Genomic DNA, 18694 nt, shown 5'->3' on the forward strand with positions numbered 1-18694 from the left:
ATAAACTGAGGTAGGTTTCCAAAATGAGGTCATGTGTATATATGAGGGAGGAAGATGACCATTCTAACACTCCATTTGAACAGTAGTGTTGTTTTAAATTCATTTATGGGATGTGGGTGTCACTGACTGGGCCTGCATTTATTGCCCATCCTGGATCCCACTTCCTAACAGCACTGTGGGATTGTACTACCACCACCTTCTCAATGGCAATGAGGGATGGGCAACAACGCACACATCATGTAAATGAATTTTAAAAAATACCCTCGAGAACTGAATTGCTTGCTCAGCCATTTCAGATGGCATTTAAGAGTTAACCACATTGCTGCAGGTCTGTAGGCCAGACCAGGTAAGGACAGCAGATTTCATTCTCTAAAGGACATAAGTGAACGGGATGGGTTCATGGCCATTATTAGACTTTTAATTCCAGATTTTTTTATTGAATTCAAATTTTGCTATCTACCGTGGTGGGATTCAAATCCAGGTCTCCAGAGCATTATCCTGGGTATCTGGAGTACTAGCCCAGTAACGATACCACTATGCCGCCACCCCCTCCATATCTGTGGATGTTTATAACTTGAGTGATGAATACAATCTTTCAGTCAGAAACACTGCCTCAACGTGTAAAGGATTGGCTATGCTGCCTTTCCTCATAACCTTACTTTCTATTTCATTGCCTCTCTCTCTCTCTCTCTCTCTTTCTCTCCCAATAAAGTGAATAATTTAATTCTTCCCTACATTATATTCTATCTGCCATCTTGTTACCCACTCACTTAACCTATGTACCTTTGTAGCCTTACCATGTCCTCCCCACAACTTATCTTTTCACCTAGCTTTGCATCATCAAACTTAGATAAAGGAACAGAGTAATGTATCAAGTCATTAATATAGATTGTAAATAAGAACATAACAATTGGAGCAAGAGTATGCCATTTGGCCCCTCAAGCCTGTCCTGTTGTTCAGTAAGATGATGGCTGATCTGTCCCAGGCCTCACTCCTCTTTTGTGCCCTCAACTCCCTGATATTTCAAAAATCTATCTACCTCCTCTTTAAATACTTTGTGATCTAGCTTACACAACTCTCTGGGGTAGAGAATTCCAGACATTCACTACCCTCTGAGAGAAGAAAATCCTTCGCATCTCAGTTTTAAATGAGCGTCCCCTTATTCTCTAATCATGTTATCTAGCTTGTGATTCCTCCACTAGTGGAAATATCTCAACATCGACGCTGTCAAGCCCCCTCAGAATCTTGAACGTTTCAATAAGATCACCCTTCATTCTTCTAAATTCTAATGAATAACGACCTAACCTGTTTAGCTGCCCTTGATAAGTCAACCCCTTCATCCCAGGGATAAGCCTAGTGAATCTCTTTTGAACTGCCTCCAATGCCAGTATATCCTTTCTTAAATATGAGGACCAAAACAGTACACAGTACTTCAGGTGCAGCCTCATCAACCCCCTGTAGAGTTGTAACAAGACTTCCCTATTTTTAAACTCCAACCCCCTAGCAATACAGCCAAAATTCCATTTGCTGCCTTAATTACTTGCTGCACCTGCATGCTAATGGTTTGTGTTTCATGCACAAGAACACCCACATCCCTCTGTGCTGCACTTTTTTGGAGTCTCTCTCTATTTAAATAATTTGATTCTTCCTACCAAAGTGCATGACCCTCACACTTTCCTACAATAAATTCCATCTGCCAAGTTTTTGCCCACTCACTCAGCCTGTCTATATCCCTTGCAGATTCCTTATGTCCTCATCGCAACATGTCCTCCTGCCTATTTTTGTATTGTCAGCAAATTTGGATACATTACACTCTGCCCCCTCCTCCAAGTCATTAATATAGATAGTAAATAATTAAGGCCCTCGGACTGATCCTTCTGGCACTCCACTAGTTAGATCTTTCCAATCTGAAAAAGACCCATTAATCTCTAGCAGTTTTCCCAATGACAGATGTTAGGCTGTCTGGCCTATAGTTCCCTGCTTTTTGTATCATTCCCTTCTTGAACAGGGGCGTCACATTAACGGTTTTCCAATCCTCTGGGACCCTCCCGGAATCCCATGAGTTCTGGAATATTTTGACCAATGCCTCCACTATCTCTGCAGCCATTTCCTTTATAACCCTTGGATGCAGGCCATCGGACCCTGGCGACTTGTCTGCCTTTAGTCCCATTAGTTTGTCAAATACTTTTGTCCTTCGTGATAGACTGTTAGAAGATCTTTCCTCCCATTAGCTCCTTGCTTAGCTGATGTCTTTGGGATGTTTGTAGTGTCCTCAGCCGTGAAGACCGATGCAAAATATTGGTTTGAGTTGTCTGCCATTTCCCTGTTCCCCATTATCAATTCTCCAGTCGCATCCTCCAAGGGTCCCAAGCTCACTTTAGCCACTCTCTTTCTTTTTATATACCTGTTGAAACTCTTGCTGTTTTTTATATTTCTTGCCAATTTACTTTCATAATCCATTTTCTCCCTCTTTATTTGCTTTTTAGTCATCTGCTGGTTCCTAAAGAAAATTTCCAATCCTCTGGCCTACCACTAGTTTTCGCCGCTTTGTATGTCTTAGTTTTTGATTGGATACTCTCATTGACTGCCTTTGTTAACCATGGGTGGTCATGGTTCATCCTTCTCATTGAGTCCTTCTGTTTAACCAAGATAAATTTTTGCTGAGCTTTATGAAATATCTGCTTAAATGTCTCCAACTGCTCACCCACTGATCTTCCCCTTAGTCTATTTTCCCAGCCTACTTTGGAGAATTCTTTCTTCATACTTCTGTAATTGCCCTTATTTAAGTTGAGGACACTGGTCTGGGACCCAAGTTGCTCACCCTTAAACTGAATTTGAAATTCTACCGTGTTGTGATCGCTACCCCCTACAGGATCCTTAACTACGAGATCTCTTGTTAAAGTTACCTAATTACACATTACTAGATCTAAAATAGCTTGTGCCAGGGTAGGTTCTGCAACGTGTTGCTCTAAGAAACAATCCCTGATACATTCTACAAATTTGTCTTCCATGTTGCCCCTGCCAATCTGATTTGTCCAGTCAATATGCACATTAAAATCACCCATAACAATTGTAATGCCCTTACATGTATCCATTATTCCCTGATTCATACTTTTTTGTCCTACAGTGAGGCAACACTTTTGGGCCTATAGATGACTCCCACCCGTGACTTCTTTCTCTTGTTATTCCTTATTTCCACCCAAACTGATTCCACATCACAATCTATTGCACCTATAATCGCTACTCACCACCACACTGATACCTACTTTTTTGCCTATTTTTCCAGAGCATCGAACACCCTTGGAGGCGGTGGCATAGTGGTATTGTCACTGGGGTCACTGGATTCCAGGGACCCAGGGTAATGCTCTGGGGATCTGGGTTTGAATCCCACCACGACAGATGGTGAAATTTGAATTCAATAAAAATCTGGAATTAAAAGTCTGATGATGACCATGAAACCATTGTTGATTATTGTAAAAACCCATCTGGTTCACTAATGCCCTTTAGGGAAGGAAATCTGCTGTCCTTACCTGGTCTGGCCTATATGTGACTCGAGACCCACAGCGATGTGGCTGACTCTTAAATGCCAAGGGCAATTTGGGGTGGGCAATAAATGCTGGCCTATGAATGAGTATATAAAAAAAAGTTCCTCACCCTGCAACCATGTCTTTGTAATAGCACATTTATTCATTTATTTCTATTTGTGCTGTCAACTCAGCTATCTTGTTACAAATGCTGCATGCTCAGATAAGAGCCTTTGACTTTTTACCATTACTACTCTGGTTCTAATTTCTGCACTCATATTTTCTGCCCCTTCCTGTCACAATTTGATTACCCTTTGCCTCTTCACTATGATGCACCTCTACTCTCTTATTGATTTTTTAAAACTTCCTTTCAATTGAACCCTCCTCTTTCTCTCCCGCCCCCTCCCCCCATGCCAAAACTAATTAGTTTATGTCCTATCTACAACCCTAGTTATACAATTGCCAGGATGCTGGTCCCAGCATGAATCAGATGAAGCCTGTCCCAATAGCTGAGGCTCCAGCACTGATTCTTGTGCCACTCTGCCTGCAACTTGAGAATGCCCTGTTTGTGCCTACTCTTAGCTTCCTGTCAGTTAATCAATCCTCTTTCCATACTAATATATTATCGGCAGTTCCATGAGCTCTTGTTAATTAAACTTTTTAAGTGGCATTGTATCGAATGCCTTTTGGAAATACAGGTATGCTACACCTTCTGGTTCCTGTTTATCTACCCTACTAATTACAACCTCAAAAAACTCTAATAAATTTGTCAAACAGTAAAACCATGTTGATTAGCTCTAATCATACAATGCTTCTAAGTGCATTGTTAAGACTTTCTTCATAAGAGTCCAGCATTTTTCCAACGACTGATATTAGACTAAGCGGCCTGGAGTTCACTGCCTTTGAAGAAAAGAGGGAGACATTTGCCAACTTCCAATCTGATGGGGCTGTTCTTGAATCTAAGGAATTTTGGAAAATCATAGTGCATCCACTATCTCTGAAGCTGTCTCTTTCAGAATCCTAGCAGTGTCCAGCCATACTGGACTGTAATACTAGAGGTTAAAATTATGATCAGGATAATAGACACCATAACATTGTTATCCCTTGAGCTGTGTTAACTCATCAGTACAAGTATTGCATTGGTGTGAGTTACTGTTCACATGGTGCTCATGGATGCAGATCCTCTTTTAAAAAAAAAATACAGTACCAGAAGATTATGCTTCTGATTAAATACAGTCACCTTCCAAGAGACATGGACTTCTTGCAGCATTGTGTGATGTACATTATGCATTTTATTTCGGATGTGTGCTGAATGAACAGTGCAATCATGCAAGCATTGTCTTATTTTGGCTGCACATTTGTGTTATTGCATCCTTACTAGCATGTGGAGCAGTTCTGTTTGTGTTGGATTTTTATTGGAGCATCTAGAGCAGTGGGACATTTGGGTATGTTGAGTTCATTAACATCTAGTTTTGAGTCTGTGTGGATGAGAGATCTCTTCTGAAATGCCAACCCTTTCTGGTAATGCTTTGAGCATTGCCTTTAGTGAAAGATTACTTCAGGGACACTGCATAACCACAGCTGCCAAGAGGATGGTGTTGCTCTGTTCTGTACTTCTGCAGTGGTTGAGGTCAGCCTCTTGGTTTTGCTTCCATCATTTTGGGGTGCCAAAAAGAGTACAATTAGCTTTATGGCATTGCATCACCAGGATATGCATGATACAATTTAAAACTGCCCCGATAATTCTTGGAGACAAAAGTATATGTTGCTAATGGACGGTTTTCACTAAAGTTCACTTTAGTCGCTATAGTCAATTATCTGATCAGGCTTGCATGATTTCTTTTTGAAAATGAATTGATTGCTCATGGTGGTGTGTTGGAGCATTTAATTTAATCATTGGAGCTTGAAGAATTAAGCTTAGTTGTAACTGTTTTTCATCAGGGGTATTTAAAAAGAAAATATAGTCTTATTGTTGTGCATAATAGTTAATACGAGTTTGGCATTAATTTATTTTTGTGTGTGAAGCAACTTGTCATTGCAGGAGTGAAATGTTACAGATGGAAACTTATTTTTTTCAGCTACAATATGTCCCACTGTGAAATCGGCTGAGTCACAATCTTTACAAAGTGTGAGTTCACTATCCACTGGTGTATCCACTGCTTCACTTCTGCCTACAATATCGCAACATTCTGCTAGCTTGACCAGCTTGAACCAGACCATTGAATTGCCCAGCAGCTCCCTTTCACAACTTAGCAGGTACGCGTCCGATCACTTGTTAATTGTTGGTCAGTTGTTACTTGTACCTTGAAAAACAGTTTAGCTTGATAAACTGAAAGCAAATATGGGGAAGCACAGCTGAGTGCAGGGAAGAGAATGAGGTACTGAGTACAAAAGGATTTGGGTTGCAATATTAAAATATGAAGAAAGTTAAATGAGAACCTTGAGGCCTCAATTATGGAAAGACTTGGACTAACTTTGATAAACTTGACTTCATCTGGGGTGAAACTGGAATCCAAATATTCCTGTCTTTAACAATTTCACTGGAGAGCGATGGGGCAGGAGTGCAAGGGAGAGCAGCCTTAGTTAAGGACATGATTAAAGTTATGAAAAAAATAAGTAATGGATCTGTTATCTAATTGGAAGTATGTTATGGACCATTGAATAGGAGGAACAAAATTAAAGGAGATTTGCAATACTAAGTGTTATGGAGGATTTTAGCTATAAGGAGTGTTTTCTTGTGTTCCTGAGAGAGATTCGGATAAGATTGTGTATGCTCAAATTGCAGAGGGTTTTGTAATGCCTTTGGGGAGGGGATATGGGGGGAATTACTTTGTTACATACCCAACAAGGAAGGATGCAGTGTTCGTTTAGGTAAGTTGGGGAATGTTTGTGAAACTTCATCCTAATGTTCACATTGAAAATGAAGAAAGAAGAATCAAAGATAAAGGTATTGGACTGGATCCTGGCTAATTTTAACAGGATGATGGGGCTTTTACCACAGATTAACTGAACCAAATGAAAAACAGCAATGCAATATACTTGACTAAAGATAAAGTCAAAATTAATTAGATTCAAACAGTGAGTGTTTCATGGAGCAATATCAGTTAGAGCAGTTCTATGATTCTGAAAAGGTTTTAAATACTTGTTTATTGTCCTTGTACTTATACAAGAGAGCAAAGTATTGTGAAGTTAAGGCTAATTATGAAACTGGACTGGCAAACAACATTAATACAAACCAAGGGGTTTTATAAGCATATAAGTAAAAGGATGGTAGTGGAGGTAGGACCATCTTGTACTTGAATGAAAATATTTAGTGTAAGTATCTGAGGAGGGCTGCTGCACAAATATTTCAAAAGGAAACTGTTAAAGTTAATGAGTAATAATAGAGAAATTACCGGGCCTATTTGGAATGCATCCCAGAATGATATTGGAGGTTAGAATTGATGGAGCCTCATTAATTTTCCAAAAGTCTGGGGGGAAAATAGAAGGGACTTAAGGGGGTTAGGAAATATGTACATTGTTCAACAGAGGGAAAGAGGATAAGACAAAAAATTAAACTGGAAAATTAAATAGGACTGAAGGTGTTGTATCCGAATGCACGCAGTATACGAAATAAGGTAAATGAGCTTGTGGCACAGATTGAAATTGGCAGGTATGATGTGGTGGGCATTACGGAGACATGGCTGCAAGGGGATCAGGACTGGGAGCTAAATATCCAAGGATATATATCCTGTTGAAAAGATAGGCAGGTTGGCAGAGGGGTGGGGTTGCTTTGTTAATAAGAAATGAAATTAAGTCGATAGCAAGAAATGACGTAGGGTCAGGTGATGTAGAATCTGTGTGGGTAGAGTTGAGGAACCGCAAAGGTTAAAAAAAAACCATAATGGGAGTTATGTACAGGCCTCCGAGCAGTAGTCAGGATGTGGGGCACAAGATACAACAAGAGATAGAAAAGGTGTGTAAGAAAGGCAAGGTTACAGTGATCATGGGGGATTTCAATATGCAGGTAGACTGGGAAAATCAGGTTGGTAGTGGATCCCAAGAAAAGGAATTTGTGGAATGTCTACGAGATGGCTTTTTGGAGCAGCTTGTGGTGGAGCCCACTAGGGAACAGGCAATTCTAGATTTAGTGATGTATAATGAGGCAAATTTGATAAGGGAGCTTAAGGTGAAGGAACCCTTAGGAGGAAGTGACCATAATATGATAGAATTTACCCTGCAATTTGAGAGGAAAAAGCTGGAATCAGATGTAACGGTATTACAGTTGAATAAAGGCAACTACAGAGGCATGAGGGAGGAGCTGGCCAGAATTGACTGGGAGATGAGCCTAGCAGGAAAGACAGTGGAACAGCAATGGCAGGAGTTTCTGAGAGTAATTTGGGAGACACAGCAAAAATTCATCCCTAGGAAGAAGAAGCATACTAAAGGGAAGACGAGGCAACAATGGCTGACAAGGGAAGTCAGGGACAGCATAAAAGCTAAAGAGGAAGCATACAATGCAGTGAAGAGCAGTGGGAAACCAGGGGATTGGGAAACCTACAAAGACCAACAGAGGACAACTAAAAAAAGAAATAAGGAGGGAGAAGATTAAATATGAGGGTAAACTAGCCAGTAATATAAAAGAAGATTGCAAGAGTTTTTTAAGATATATAAAGGGTAAGAGAGAGGCAAAAGTGGACATTGGGCTGCTGGAAAATGACGCTGGAGAAGTAGTAGTGGGGAACAAAGAAATGGCGGAGGAACTGAATAGGTACTTTGCGTCAGTCTTCACAGTGGAAGACGTGAGTGACATCCCCAAAGTTCAAGAGAGTTGGGGGGGCAGAGGTGAGTATGGTGGCCATTACCAAGGAGAAGGTGCTAGGAAAACTGAAAGGTCTGAAGGTGGATAAATCACCTGGTCCAGATGGATTACACCCCAGAGTTCTGAAGGAGATAGCTGAAGAGATAGTGGAGGCGTTAGTGGTGACCTTTCAGGAATCACTGTTGTCAGGGAGGGCCCCAGAGGACTAGAAAATCACGAATGTAACCCCCCCGTTTAAGAAGGGAGTGAGGCAAAAGACGGGAAATTACAGGCCGATTAGCCTGACCTCGGTCGTTGGTAAGATTTTAGAATCCATTATTAAGGATGAGATTTCAGAATACTTGGAAGTGCATGGTAAAATAGGGCAAAGTCAGCATGGTTTCATCAAGGGGAGGTCATGCCTGACAAATCTGTTAGAATTCTTTGAGGAGGTAACGAGTAGGTTAGACAAAGGAGAGCCAATGGATGTTATCTACTTGGACTTCCAGAGGGCCTTTGACAAGGTGCTGCAGAGCAGGCTGCTCAGTAAGAGAAGAGCCCATGGTGTTAGAGGCAAGGTACTAGCATGGATAGAAGATTGGCTATCTGGCAGGAGGCAGAGAGTGGGGATAAGGAGGTCCTTCTCAGGATGGCGGCCGGTGACTAGTGGAGTTCCGCAGGGGTCAGTGTTGGGACCACAACTTTTCACTTTATACATTAATGATCTAGATGAAGGAACTGAGGGCATCCTGGCTAAGTTTGCAGATGATACAAAGATAGGTGGAGGGACAGGTAGTATTGAGGAGGCGGGGAGGCTGCAGAAGGATTTGGACAGGTTAGGAGAATAGGCAAAGAAGTGGCAGATGGAATATAACGTGGAGAAGTGTGAGGTCATGCACTTTGGTAGGAAGAATAGAGGCATAGACTATTTTCTAAATGGGGAGAGAATTCAGAAATCTGGAGTGCAAAGGAACTTGGGAGTCCTAGTCCAGGATTCTCTTAAGGTTAACTTGCAGATTGAGTCGGTAGTTAAGAAGGCAAATGAAATGTCGGCATTTATTGCGAGAGGACTAGAATATAAAAGCAGGGATGTGCTGCTGAGGCTTTATAAGGCTCTGGTCAGACCACATTTAGATTATTGTGAGCAATTTTGGGCCCCATATCTCAGGAAGGATGTGCTGGCCCTGGAGATGGTCCAGAGGAGGTTCACGAGAATGATCCCAGGAATGAAAGGCTTAACATATGAGGAACGTTTGAGGACTCTGGGTCTATACTCGATGGAGTTTAGAAGGATGAGGGGGGATCTGATTGAAACTTACAGAATACTGAAAGGCCTGGATAGAGTGGACGTGGGGAAGATGTTTCCATTAGTAGGAGAGACTAGGACCCGAGGGCACAGCCTCAGAGTAAAGGGAAGACCTTTTAGAACAGAGATGAGGAGAAACTTCTTTAGCCAGAGAGTGGTGAATCAATGGAAGTCATTGCCACAGAAGGCTGTGGAGGCCAGGTCATTGAGTGTATTTAAGACGGAGATAGATAGGTTCTTGATTGGTAAGGGGATCAAAGGTTACGGGGAGAAGGTGGGAGAATGGGGTTGAGAAACTTATCAGCCATGATTGAATGGCGGAGCAGACTCGATGGGCCAAATGGCCTAATTTCTGCTCTTATGTCTTATGGTATGGTCTTAAAGGCAAGTTGGTCTTGGTTGTGGGTAAACTTCAAATCCACAGGTGAACATTTAGAAAAAGCATAGAATCACTGGGGGTAGAGTGCCTGAATATGCAAAGGGTATGCTGTACTCAACTAATTTAATGTGGTGGCAATGCATATTCGAGAAGCAGCTTGTCAAGTGCCACTTAAGTAAATCATATGGTGTTTAATAAGAATATAACCGCATGGATGGAGAACTAGCTGCTAGAGAAATGTAAATTACCAGAATTTTGGTTTACAGTTTTGTGTTGCAACTTGTTTTCCTATTACAGCAATAACTTGCTTCAAAGTATTCATGTTTAGATAGCGCCATACATGCGCTGATGCTCTATCTGCTCCTGTTCTGCAGTGCATTGAGAAGAAAAATAATTTTCTTCCTCCTCCTCATAACTAATCCACCTGGACAAGAGCCCTTTTTAAAATTTGATCATTTTAAAGCAATTTTTTTCGATTTTTGTTAAATTAAGAGGAAATGTTTGCTGCCTGAATTTTTAATGGGCTTTTAATCCATTAGTATGGAGTTTGCCTTGATGGCTAGAGTTTGAGTGTGGAATATTGCTGTGTATTGATGGTTCAGTAAGAAATGTTTTTACACTTATTGCTTCTCTCACCTCAAGGGTAGGTAGCTACCTTGTACGTGCAGTCTCTCGTTGAGTGGGAGAGAATGATGAGCAGTGGCTCAGTGCCTTCCCAAAGCACTAGAAAAACTGATGCATTAACATGCACCATATTCTTTATCCAAGTAGCTGATTGGATGCCAGTTTTGAGATTTTGATCGTGCTTTGGCCAGCTATTTATTGGAGTGTATTTAAAATATGACATGCCACCAGGGAGACTACAAGCCATGTGGGACTCAATAATAATGATTACAGAAATGCCTGGCTGTTCCCTGATTATGAGCAGAATTTTGCTGTCGGCGAGCTGGGGGCGGGGCCTGCTTGCCGATGCAGGATGACATCGGGCGGAACCCCCAACGTCATCCCGGCCCATTTAAATTTTCAGGAAGGTGGGTTGCAGCAAAATCAGCTGCGGGCCCACCGACCTGTCGGTGGCCAAATTGAGGCCATTGACAGGATCAATTATCCAATTAAAGGTCCTGCCTGTTGAACCTTAAGGTTGGTGGGAAGGCCAGGAGCCCCGGCGGGCAATAGAAAAAACATGAAACCTCATCCACCGGCGGATGAGGTTTCATGTAGAGTTTTAAAAAGCTTAATAAACTTATTATGTAAATTATGAACATGTCCCACCTCATGTGACATTGTCACATGAGGGCGACATGATAGGGAATTTTTTTTCTATTCATATTTTTAAAAGTGTAAGTGATCTCCCTGAGGCAGCACTTTGCCTCAGGGAGATGTGCGCTCTTTCGTCCACATGCGTGAAAGAGCGCGCTCTCACTTTTGGGGAATCCCCCCGCCCACACAGGATGTGCATAGCGCTTTCCCGCAGGATGTCATGCTGGGCGGGCCAATCAAGGGCCACCCACACAAAATCGTGGCGGGGCCCGCTTCCCTGCCGGAGAATGGGTCAGGCCTGCCCGCCCGACGGGCAGAAAATTCTGCCCTATGGAATCTCTTGTAATGGCCACATTTCTACTTTTTGCTGTCCCCTCTAGTTTAGCTCATTGGTGCCATGGCCTGGACTGCAGTTCTTTAAGGTGTCTTCATTTCCAGCAGTCTCCAATGCTGAGTTCTGGTTTGTGTGACACACACCCCAAGACTCTAGCAGTTGTTGTCCCCTCTTACTTTCCGGTTGGCCACCCATCTACTATCTGGAACTCTTACTGCTTGTGACATTTTGAGTGTTTATGTCCTTTATGGCACTACAACAGAATCATGTATAGCTCAATTTAACCTAACTGTTGTTTTCTTGCAACAATTTTTTATGCAGTTCTTTGCCAAACCACCAAAGCAGTAGCGTTCCTTCTGCTACTTCACTAGCTGCAAGTTCATCACATGTAGTAAGTATGTTAACTTTTTCGAGTTAAATGTATTATACTTTTCCAACTATTTAAAAATCCTGCTGCTAAAGAATTTTCTATCTTCAATGATTATCAAAATCCTGCTTTATAAGTACTGTGGTGATTGTATCCAGTAAACAGTGAAGACGATCCCCAGTTAAATGGCTACAATCTAACATCTGTTATAAGTTATGTTTTATTTTGGCTGTTTTACTTATAAGGTTCAGCAACAGCAGTTTGTTTGAGGCACTTTTACTGTAGAACAACCAGGAGGAGCTAAAGGTTTTAACTGGCAGCTAGGGCATGAACGATGGTGAGGAAGTAGTTGACCAGATTGACAACTGCAGAGTGAACCAGCCTGAGAAGAAACCGTGCAGGAGACTCAAATAAAATGGCAAAAGATGGCCAACAGGAGACAGAGGGCAATCCTTGGGGAAAAGTGTTGGAAACCCATGGGTGAAAGCAGCGGCAGGATGCCTGCATGAGTCAGAGACTGAGCCTGAGGGAAGACAGTGTTCAAGGTCAGGTAAAAGCAGAGTCAGAGTACACAGAACAAACCCAGATAAGATCTGACACCACAAGACAGCAGGTAAGTGATTGTTTGGAGAACCCTCTAAGGTGAGGAGGGTAGCTGAAGGAGTTCTGGGACAGCGGAGGGAGCAGCTTCTTTAAAAAAAAAGTATCAGCACAAGATAATGATAAGTGAATTAATAAGAGTATTAAGCAGTTCTAGAGGCTTTGAATTAATGGCTTAAAGGGGGTGCTAACTATATTTTAAGAGGGAATAGATTTTTTTTAGATCTTGGGCAGCAGTTGCAATTCCTGTGCCATGTGGGACCTTCAGGACATATATGTCTTTTAGAAACTGTGTGCAGGAAGTGTCTCCAGCTACTTAAGCTGGAGTTCAGGATTTCTGAGATTGAGAGGCAGCTGGAGTCATTGGAGCGTCAGGGAGGGTGAGAGTTTCCTGGATTGTTTATTCCAGAAGATACAGGCAGTAAGAGTTCAAGGTTCGTAGATAAGTGGTATCTGGAAGAGTAAGAGATGACAACAAATGCCAGGAGTCTTGATATATCACACAAACCAGTACTCTGCATTGGAGACCACTGGGAATGAAGACACCTTGAACAGTGAAGTCCAGACCTTGGCACCAGTGGGCAAGGGACTAAACTGTAGAGAACAGCAAAGGGTAGAAATGCAACTGGTACAAGAGATTCCATATCGGGGACAAAAAGGCATTTCTTTAATCGTTGTCATGAGCCCCACATTGTGCGTTGCCTTCCTGGTGCCATGGATGGGGAAAGTATGGAATATCCTGCTAGACGAAAGGAGTAAACCAGAAGTTGTGGTACAAATCAGTATCAATGACAGCGAGCAGTCTTGAAGTCCTCAAGTCAGACTTTCAGGAGCTAGGGAGGAAGTTTGAAAAGTAGACATCAAAAGTAGTAATCTTCTGGATTACTCCCAGGGCCATGTGCTAGCAAGAGTAGAAATAGGAAGATAGGGAGGATCAATCACAAACAAAAACGGAAAATGCTGGAAAAACTCAGCAGGTCTAACAGCATCTGTGGAGAGAAAGACAGAATTAACGTTTCGAGTTTGTATGGCTACTTCAGAGCTAGGGAGGATCAATGCCTGGCTTGAGGCATGATGCAGGAGGGAAGGCTTCAGAATCTTGGAACATTGGGATCAGTTCTGGAGCAGGAGACACTGATTCAAAAGGGATGCGTTGCACTTAATTAGGATTTGGACCAATGCCTTCGTGGGGTGGATCTCCAATGTGGTTGAGATGGGTTTAAACTAAATTGGCGGGTGGGGGCACCAGCATAAAAGTAGGAAAGTGGAATAAGGTGCACGTCATCAGAGGTCTATAGTACAGAAAATGGCCCTTCAGCCCATCGAGTCTGCTCCGGTCAAACAAGTACCTAACTATTCTAATCCCATTTTCCAGCACTAGGCGCATAGTCTTGTATGCCATGGCACATCCAAATTCTTCTTAAATGTCATGAGGGTTTCTTCCTCTACCACCCTTTCAGGCAGAGAGCTCCAGATTCCCACCACCCTCTGGGTGATAAGATTCTTCCTCACATCCCCTCTAAACCTCCTGACCCTTACCTTAAATCTATGCCCCCTAGTTATTGATCCCTCCACCAAGGGGAAAAGTTCCTTCCTGTCTACCCTATCTATGCCCCTCATAATTTTTTTGCTTTAATCACGCCCCCCTTCAATCTCCTCTGCTCCAAGGAAAATAACCTTAGTCTATCCAATCTCTCCTTTTAACTAAAGCTCTCCAGCCCAGGCAACATCCTCTGCACTCTCTCTAGTGCAATCACATCCTTCCTATAATGCGGACTCCAGAACTGCACGCAATACTCTAGCTGTGGCTTAACCAGCGTTTTATACGGTTCCAGAATAACTTCCCTGCTCTTATGTTCTATGCCTCGGCCAATAAAGGCAAGCATCCCATATGCTGCCTTAACCACCTTATCTACCTGCCCCACTATCTTAAGGGACCATTCGTCATGCACACCAAGGTCCCTTTGATCCTCGGTACTTGCCAGGGTCCTACCATTCATCGTGTATTCCAGTGCCTTGTTTGTCCTGCCCAAGTGCATCACCTCATGCTTATCTGGATTAAATTCCATTTGCCACTGATCAGCCTACCTGACCAGCCCGTCTATATCTTCCTGTAATCTAAGGCTATCCTCTTCACTGTTTACCATCCTGCCAATTTTCGTGTCATCCGCGTACTTACTGATCAGAATAAAAGTTCTTGATAATATTAGATGGAAGTTATCTCATATGAGAGAAGCAGACTGAAAAGAACTACGAGGAATACAAAGGCAAGCTTTGTGACTGCACAAAGTGTGGTAAGGTTGGTGAGTTATAAGCACAAATAGCCTGTGTGGGAATATGTATTGGCAATAATAAATATGGCTTAAAAAATGTTGAGAACTGAGTGCTTAACATTCAAGGATATAAATTGTTCAGAAAATATGGAAAAGGGATAAAGGGAGATAGGATGGCAGTATCGATTAGGGGAGGACATTGAACTGTGGGAAAGAGAGGATGCTGTTGAGGCATGGTCAGAAATTCATTTGCTTAGAGTGGAGAACCAAAAAAATAAGTTCACCATCCTGATAGTATTCTATAGGCTTCCAAATAGTGATGGGAGCAAGTCTGCAGGGAAATCAGTTGTGCAAGAACTATAGAGTGGTGATGTGCAACAATCAATATTTGGGTAATGTTAGAGTAAAATGTAAGGAAGGGGGAGGATTTTCAGAAATGTGTTCAGAGAAACTTCCTTGACCAGTATGTTCTCGGTCCAGTTGGGAAGGGGGTATTGCTGGATATGATGCTGGGGAATGAAACCAAATGTCTGCGGGGGGAAAACTTGGGTCAGAATGATCACTATCATAAGGTTCAAATTAATAATGGAGAAGAGCAAGGAACAATTGAAAGTACGACTTTTATATTGGAAGTGGGCTAACTTCAATGGGATGAAGGGCGGGGGGTGCGGATCGAGCCAGGGCAAAATGGTAACCCAAAAGTGGGTGAACTTTCATGGGGCGGTACAGGATAGGTACTTTCGAACAAGGGTAAAAAGATAGGGGAACAAAAGCCTGGGCACCTTGGATAATGAGGGAGATAGAGAATATGATGAAACAAGAGGGTGTATGATGCATGTCATCATGTATGTGAATTCTTCAAGCAAGAAGCAGGCTAATTGCAACTTGAAGGGACATAAAGAAGAAAATATGACTGGAAAAGAGAAAAAATGAGAATAGAATGGCAGTTAGCACAGAAAGGAACCCAGAAATCTTCTAACACCATGTAAATGGTAAGCAGGTAATAAGAGGTAGGGTGAGTCCCATTAAGAACAAAGAGGGTGATATATGCTTAGAGGTGTAGGACAAGGCTAGAATGCTTAATGAGTTTACTAAGGAAGAGGATGCTGATTAAAATATCAGTAGAAGTGGAGATGGTAGAGGTAATGGGGTGAAAATTGATGAGCAGGATGTACTAGAAACACTGGCTATGCTTAGAGTGGACAGGGTGCCTGGTCCTTGCATCCAGCGTTGCTAAGGAAAGTGGTGTTGCAGATAGTGGAAGGGCTTGCCTAAATCTTCCAATCTTCCTTAGATCTGGAGGAGATGCCAGATGATTGAAGAGTGGCAAAAGTGACTCTCATTCAGAGCGTGAAGACATTCCTGGGAACTACAGGCTAGTCAGTTTAACATCAGTGGTCATGAAGGTTTTAGAAACTATAATCGGGAAAAAGGTAAACTGACACTAGGGGGTGTTTAAGAGCCAGTACAAATTTGAAAAATACAGATCATACTTGACCAATCCATTTGAATTTTTTTGAAGGAGAGAGACAGACAGAAGGAAACTGTAGGCCAGTTAGCCTAACGTCTGTCAGAGGCAAAATGCTAAAACCTATTATTAAGGAGGTAATAGCGGGGCATTTAGAAAATCATAATACAACCAGGCAAAGTTAACATGGTTTTGCGAAAAGGGAATTGCGTTAGACTAATTTATTAGAGTTCTTTGAGGAAGTTAAGTAATGTGGATAAAGGGGAACTTGCAGATGTGGTGTACTTGGATTTCCAAAAAGCGCTTGACAAGGTACCACACCAAGGGTTACTTCAAAATGAGAGCTTATGGTGTAGTGGGTAATATTAGCATGGATAGAGGATTGGTTAACTGACAGGAACCAAAGTAAGGATAAACAGATTATTTTCAGGTTGGCAAGAAGTTATTAGTGGAATACCACAGGGATCATTGCTGGGGGTTTCAACTGCTTAGCTTCTTGAAGGGACCAAATGTATGGTAGCTAAATTTGCTGAGGACACATAGGTAGAACAGTAAGTTGTCAAGAGGACATAGAGTAGGCAAAAGTTTGGCAGATGGTTTTATGTGGGGAAATGTGAACTTGTCTATTTTGGCAGGAAGAATAGAGAAGCATTATTTGAATGGAAAGAGACTGCAGAACTCTACGGGTATAGAGGGATCTGGGTGTCCTGGTACATGGATCTCAAAGTTGGTATGCAGGTGCAGCAAGTAATTTAGGAAGGCAAATGGAATGTTGGTATTTATTGCTAAGGAAAATGGTGTTGCTGATAGTGGAAGGGCTTGCCTAAATCTTCCGATCTTCCTCTAGATCTGGAGGAGATGCCAGATGATTGAAGAGTGGCAAAAGTGACTCTCATTCAAAGAGTGTGAAGATGTTCCTGGTAACTACAGGCTAATCAGTACAGAGCATTGGTGAACCACATCTGGAGTACTGCAGACAGTTTGGTTTTTCCATACTTTTGAAAGGATATAATTGCATTAGAAGCCATTCAGATGAGGTTCACTCGAATGATTCCTGGGATGAAGAAGGGTTACCTTGAGAAAAAAGGTTGAGATGGTTGGGCCAATATCCATTTGAGTTTAGAAGATTGAGAGGTGACATGATTGAAATATATAAGATCCTGGGGGGACTTGACAGGATGGATGCTGAGAGAATGTTTCCCTTGTGGGGGAGTCTAGAACCAGGGGACGCAATTTAAATATCAGGGACGTTTCATTTAAGACTGTGGTAAGGAGTATTTTTTTGAGGGTCTGTGGAATTCTCTTCCCCAGAGAACAGTGGAAGCTGAGTCATCGAATATATTCAAGGCAGAGTTAGATTCTTGATCACCAAAGGAGTTGAGGGTTATTGGGGAGCAGACAGAAAAGTGAAGTTGAGGTCACAATCAAATCAGCCATGACCTTATCAAATGGCAGAGCAGACTTAAGGGGCTGCATGGCCTGCTCCTAATTCTTGTGTTCTTGTGAAGCAGTAAGGTTGAGGAAGTAATGTGGTCCACATGAATTTTAAGAAATACTTTGAAGAAGGCTGAAAGGTTGGTTAACAAAATTGAAGCTCATAGAATAGGAGGGCCATCATCAACTTGGATGAAAAATTGGCTTAAGGACAGAAAATAGTGAGTTGTGGTAAATGGTTGTTCAGACTGGAGGATTGGTAGACAGTTTTGTTTCCCAAGGTTCAGTGCTAGCACCACTTTTTAGGTATATAAATGATTTGGATATTAGAATTTAAAATTTGAAAATGATACCAAACTTGGAAGGCCAAAAGGTGAGGATGACATCAAATTGACTGCATCAGGACATAGAGATTGGCAGACAAGTGACAGACCCAGTTTAATGAAGCGAAGCATGAGCTGATGCATTTTGGTGGAATGGATAGGGAGAGACGATACAGACTTAATGACACAGTTCTAAAGAGAGTGCCAGGGCCAGAAGAAACTGAAGGGGTCATGTGCATAGGAACATAGTAACGGGAACAGGCTATTTGGCCCTTTGATTTGGCTCCACCATTCAATAAGATCATGGCTGAGCTGAATGTGGTCTCAGCTCCTTTCCTGTCTGCCCTCCATAACCCTTGACGCCCTTGGCTAACAAGAATCTAACTCTACCTTGAATAAATTCAAAGATCCAGCCTCTGCTGATTTCTGTGGAAGAGAATTCCACACACCAGTGACCCAATAGGAGAAAGTTTCTCCTCATTCCCTGTCTTAAAAGGGAAAGCTCTTATTCTTAAACTGTGTCCCCTAGTTTTAGTCTCCCCCACAAATGGAAATATCCTCTGGGTATCCACCCTATCAAGTCCCCTCATCTTATGTTTCAATAAGATCACCTCTCATATTTCTAAACTGCAGTGGGTCTAGGCCT

The 18694-nt window shown here is 42.2% G+C and overlaps 1 protein-coding gene across 4 annotated transcripts in view; it reads left to right on the forward strand.

Moving 5' to 3' along the window:
• ubap2a (ubiquitin associated protein 2a) overlaps positions 1-18694 on the forward strand; it is a 134304-nt gene that overhangs the window by 74652 nt on the left and 40958 nt on the right. For all 4 annotated transcript variants that reach the window (XM_078551357.1, XM_078551369.1, XM_078551353.1 and 1 more), the window contains exons 17-18: positions 5603-5780; positions 11905-11974. In XM_078551357.1, coding sequence (XP_078407483.1) covers positions 5603-5780; positions 11905-11974 — 248 coding nt within the window. The remainder of the gene's footprint in view (positions 1-5602; positions 5781-11904; positions 11975-18694) is intronic.

This window comes from Cetorhinus maximus, chromosome 1, assembly GCF_964194155.1.
Source record: "Cetorhinus maximus chromosome 1, sCetMax3.hap1.1, whole genome shotgun sequence".
NCBI classification, from domain to species: domain Eukaryota; kingdom Metazoa; phylum Chordata; class Chondrichthyes; order Lamniformes; family Cetorhinidae; genus Cetorhinus; species Cetorhinus maximus.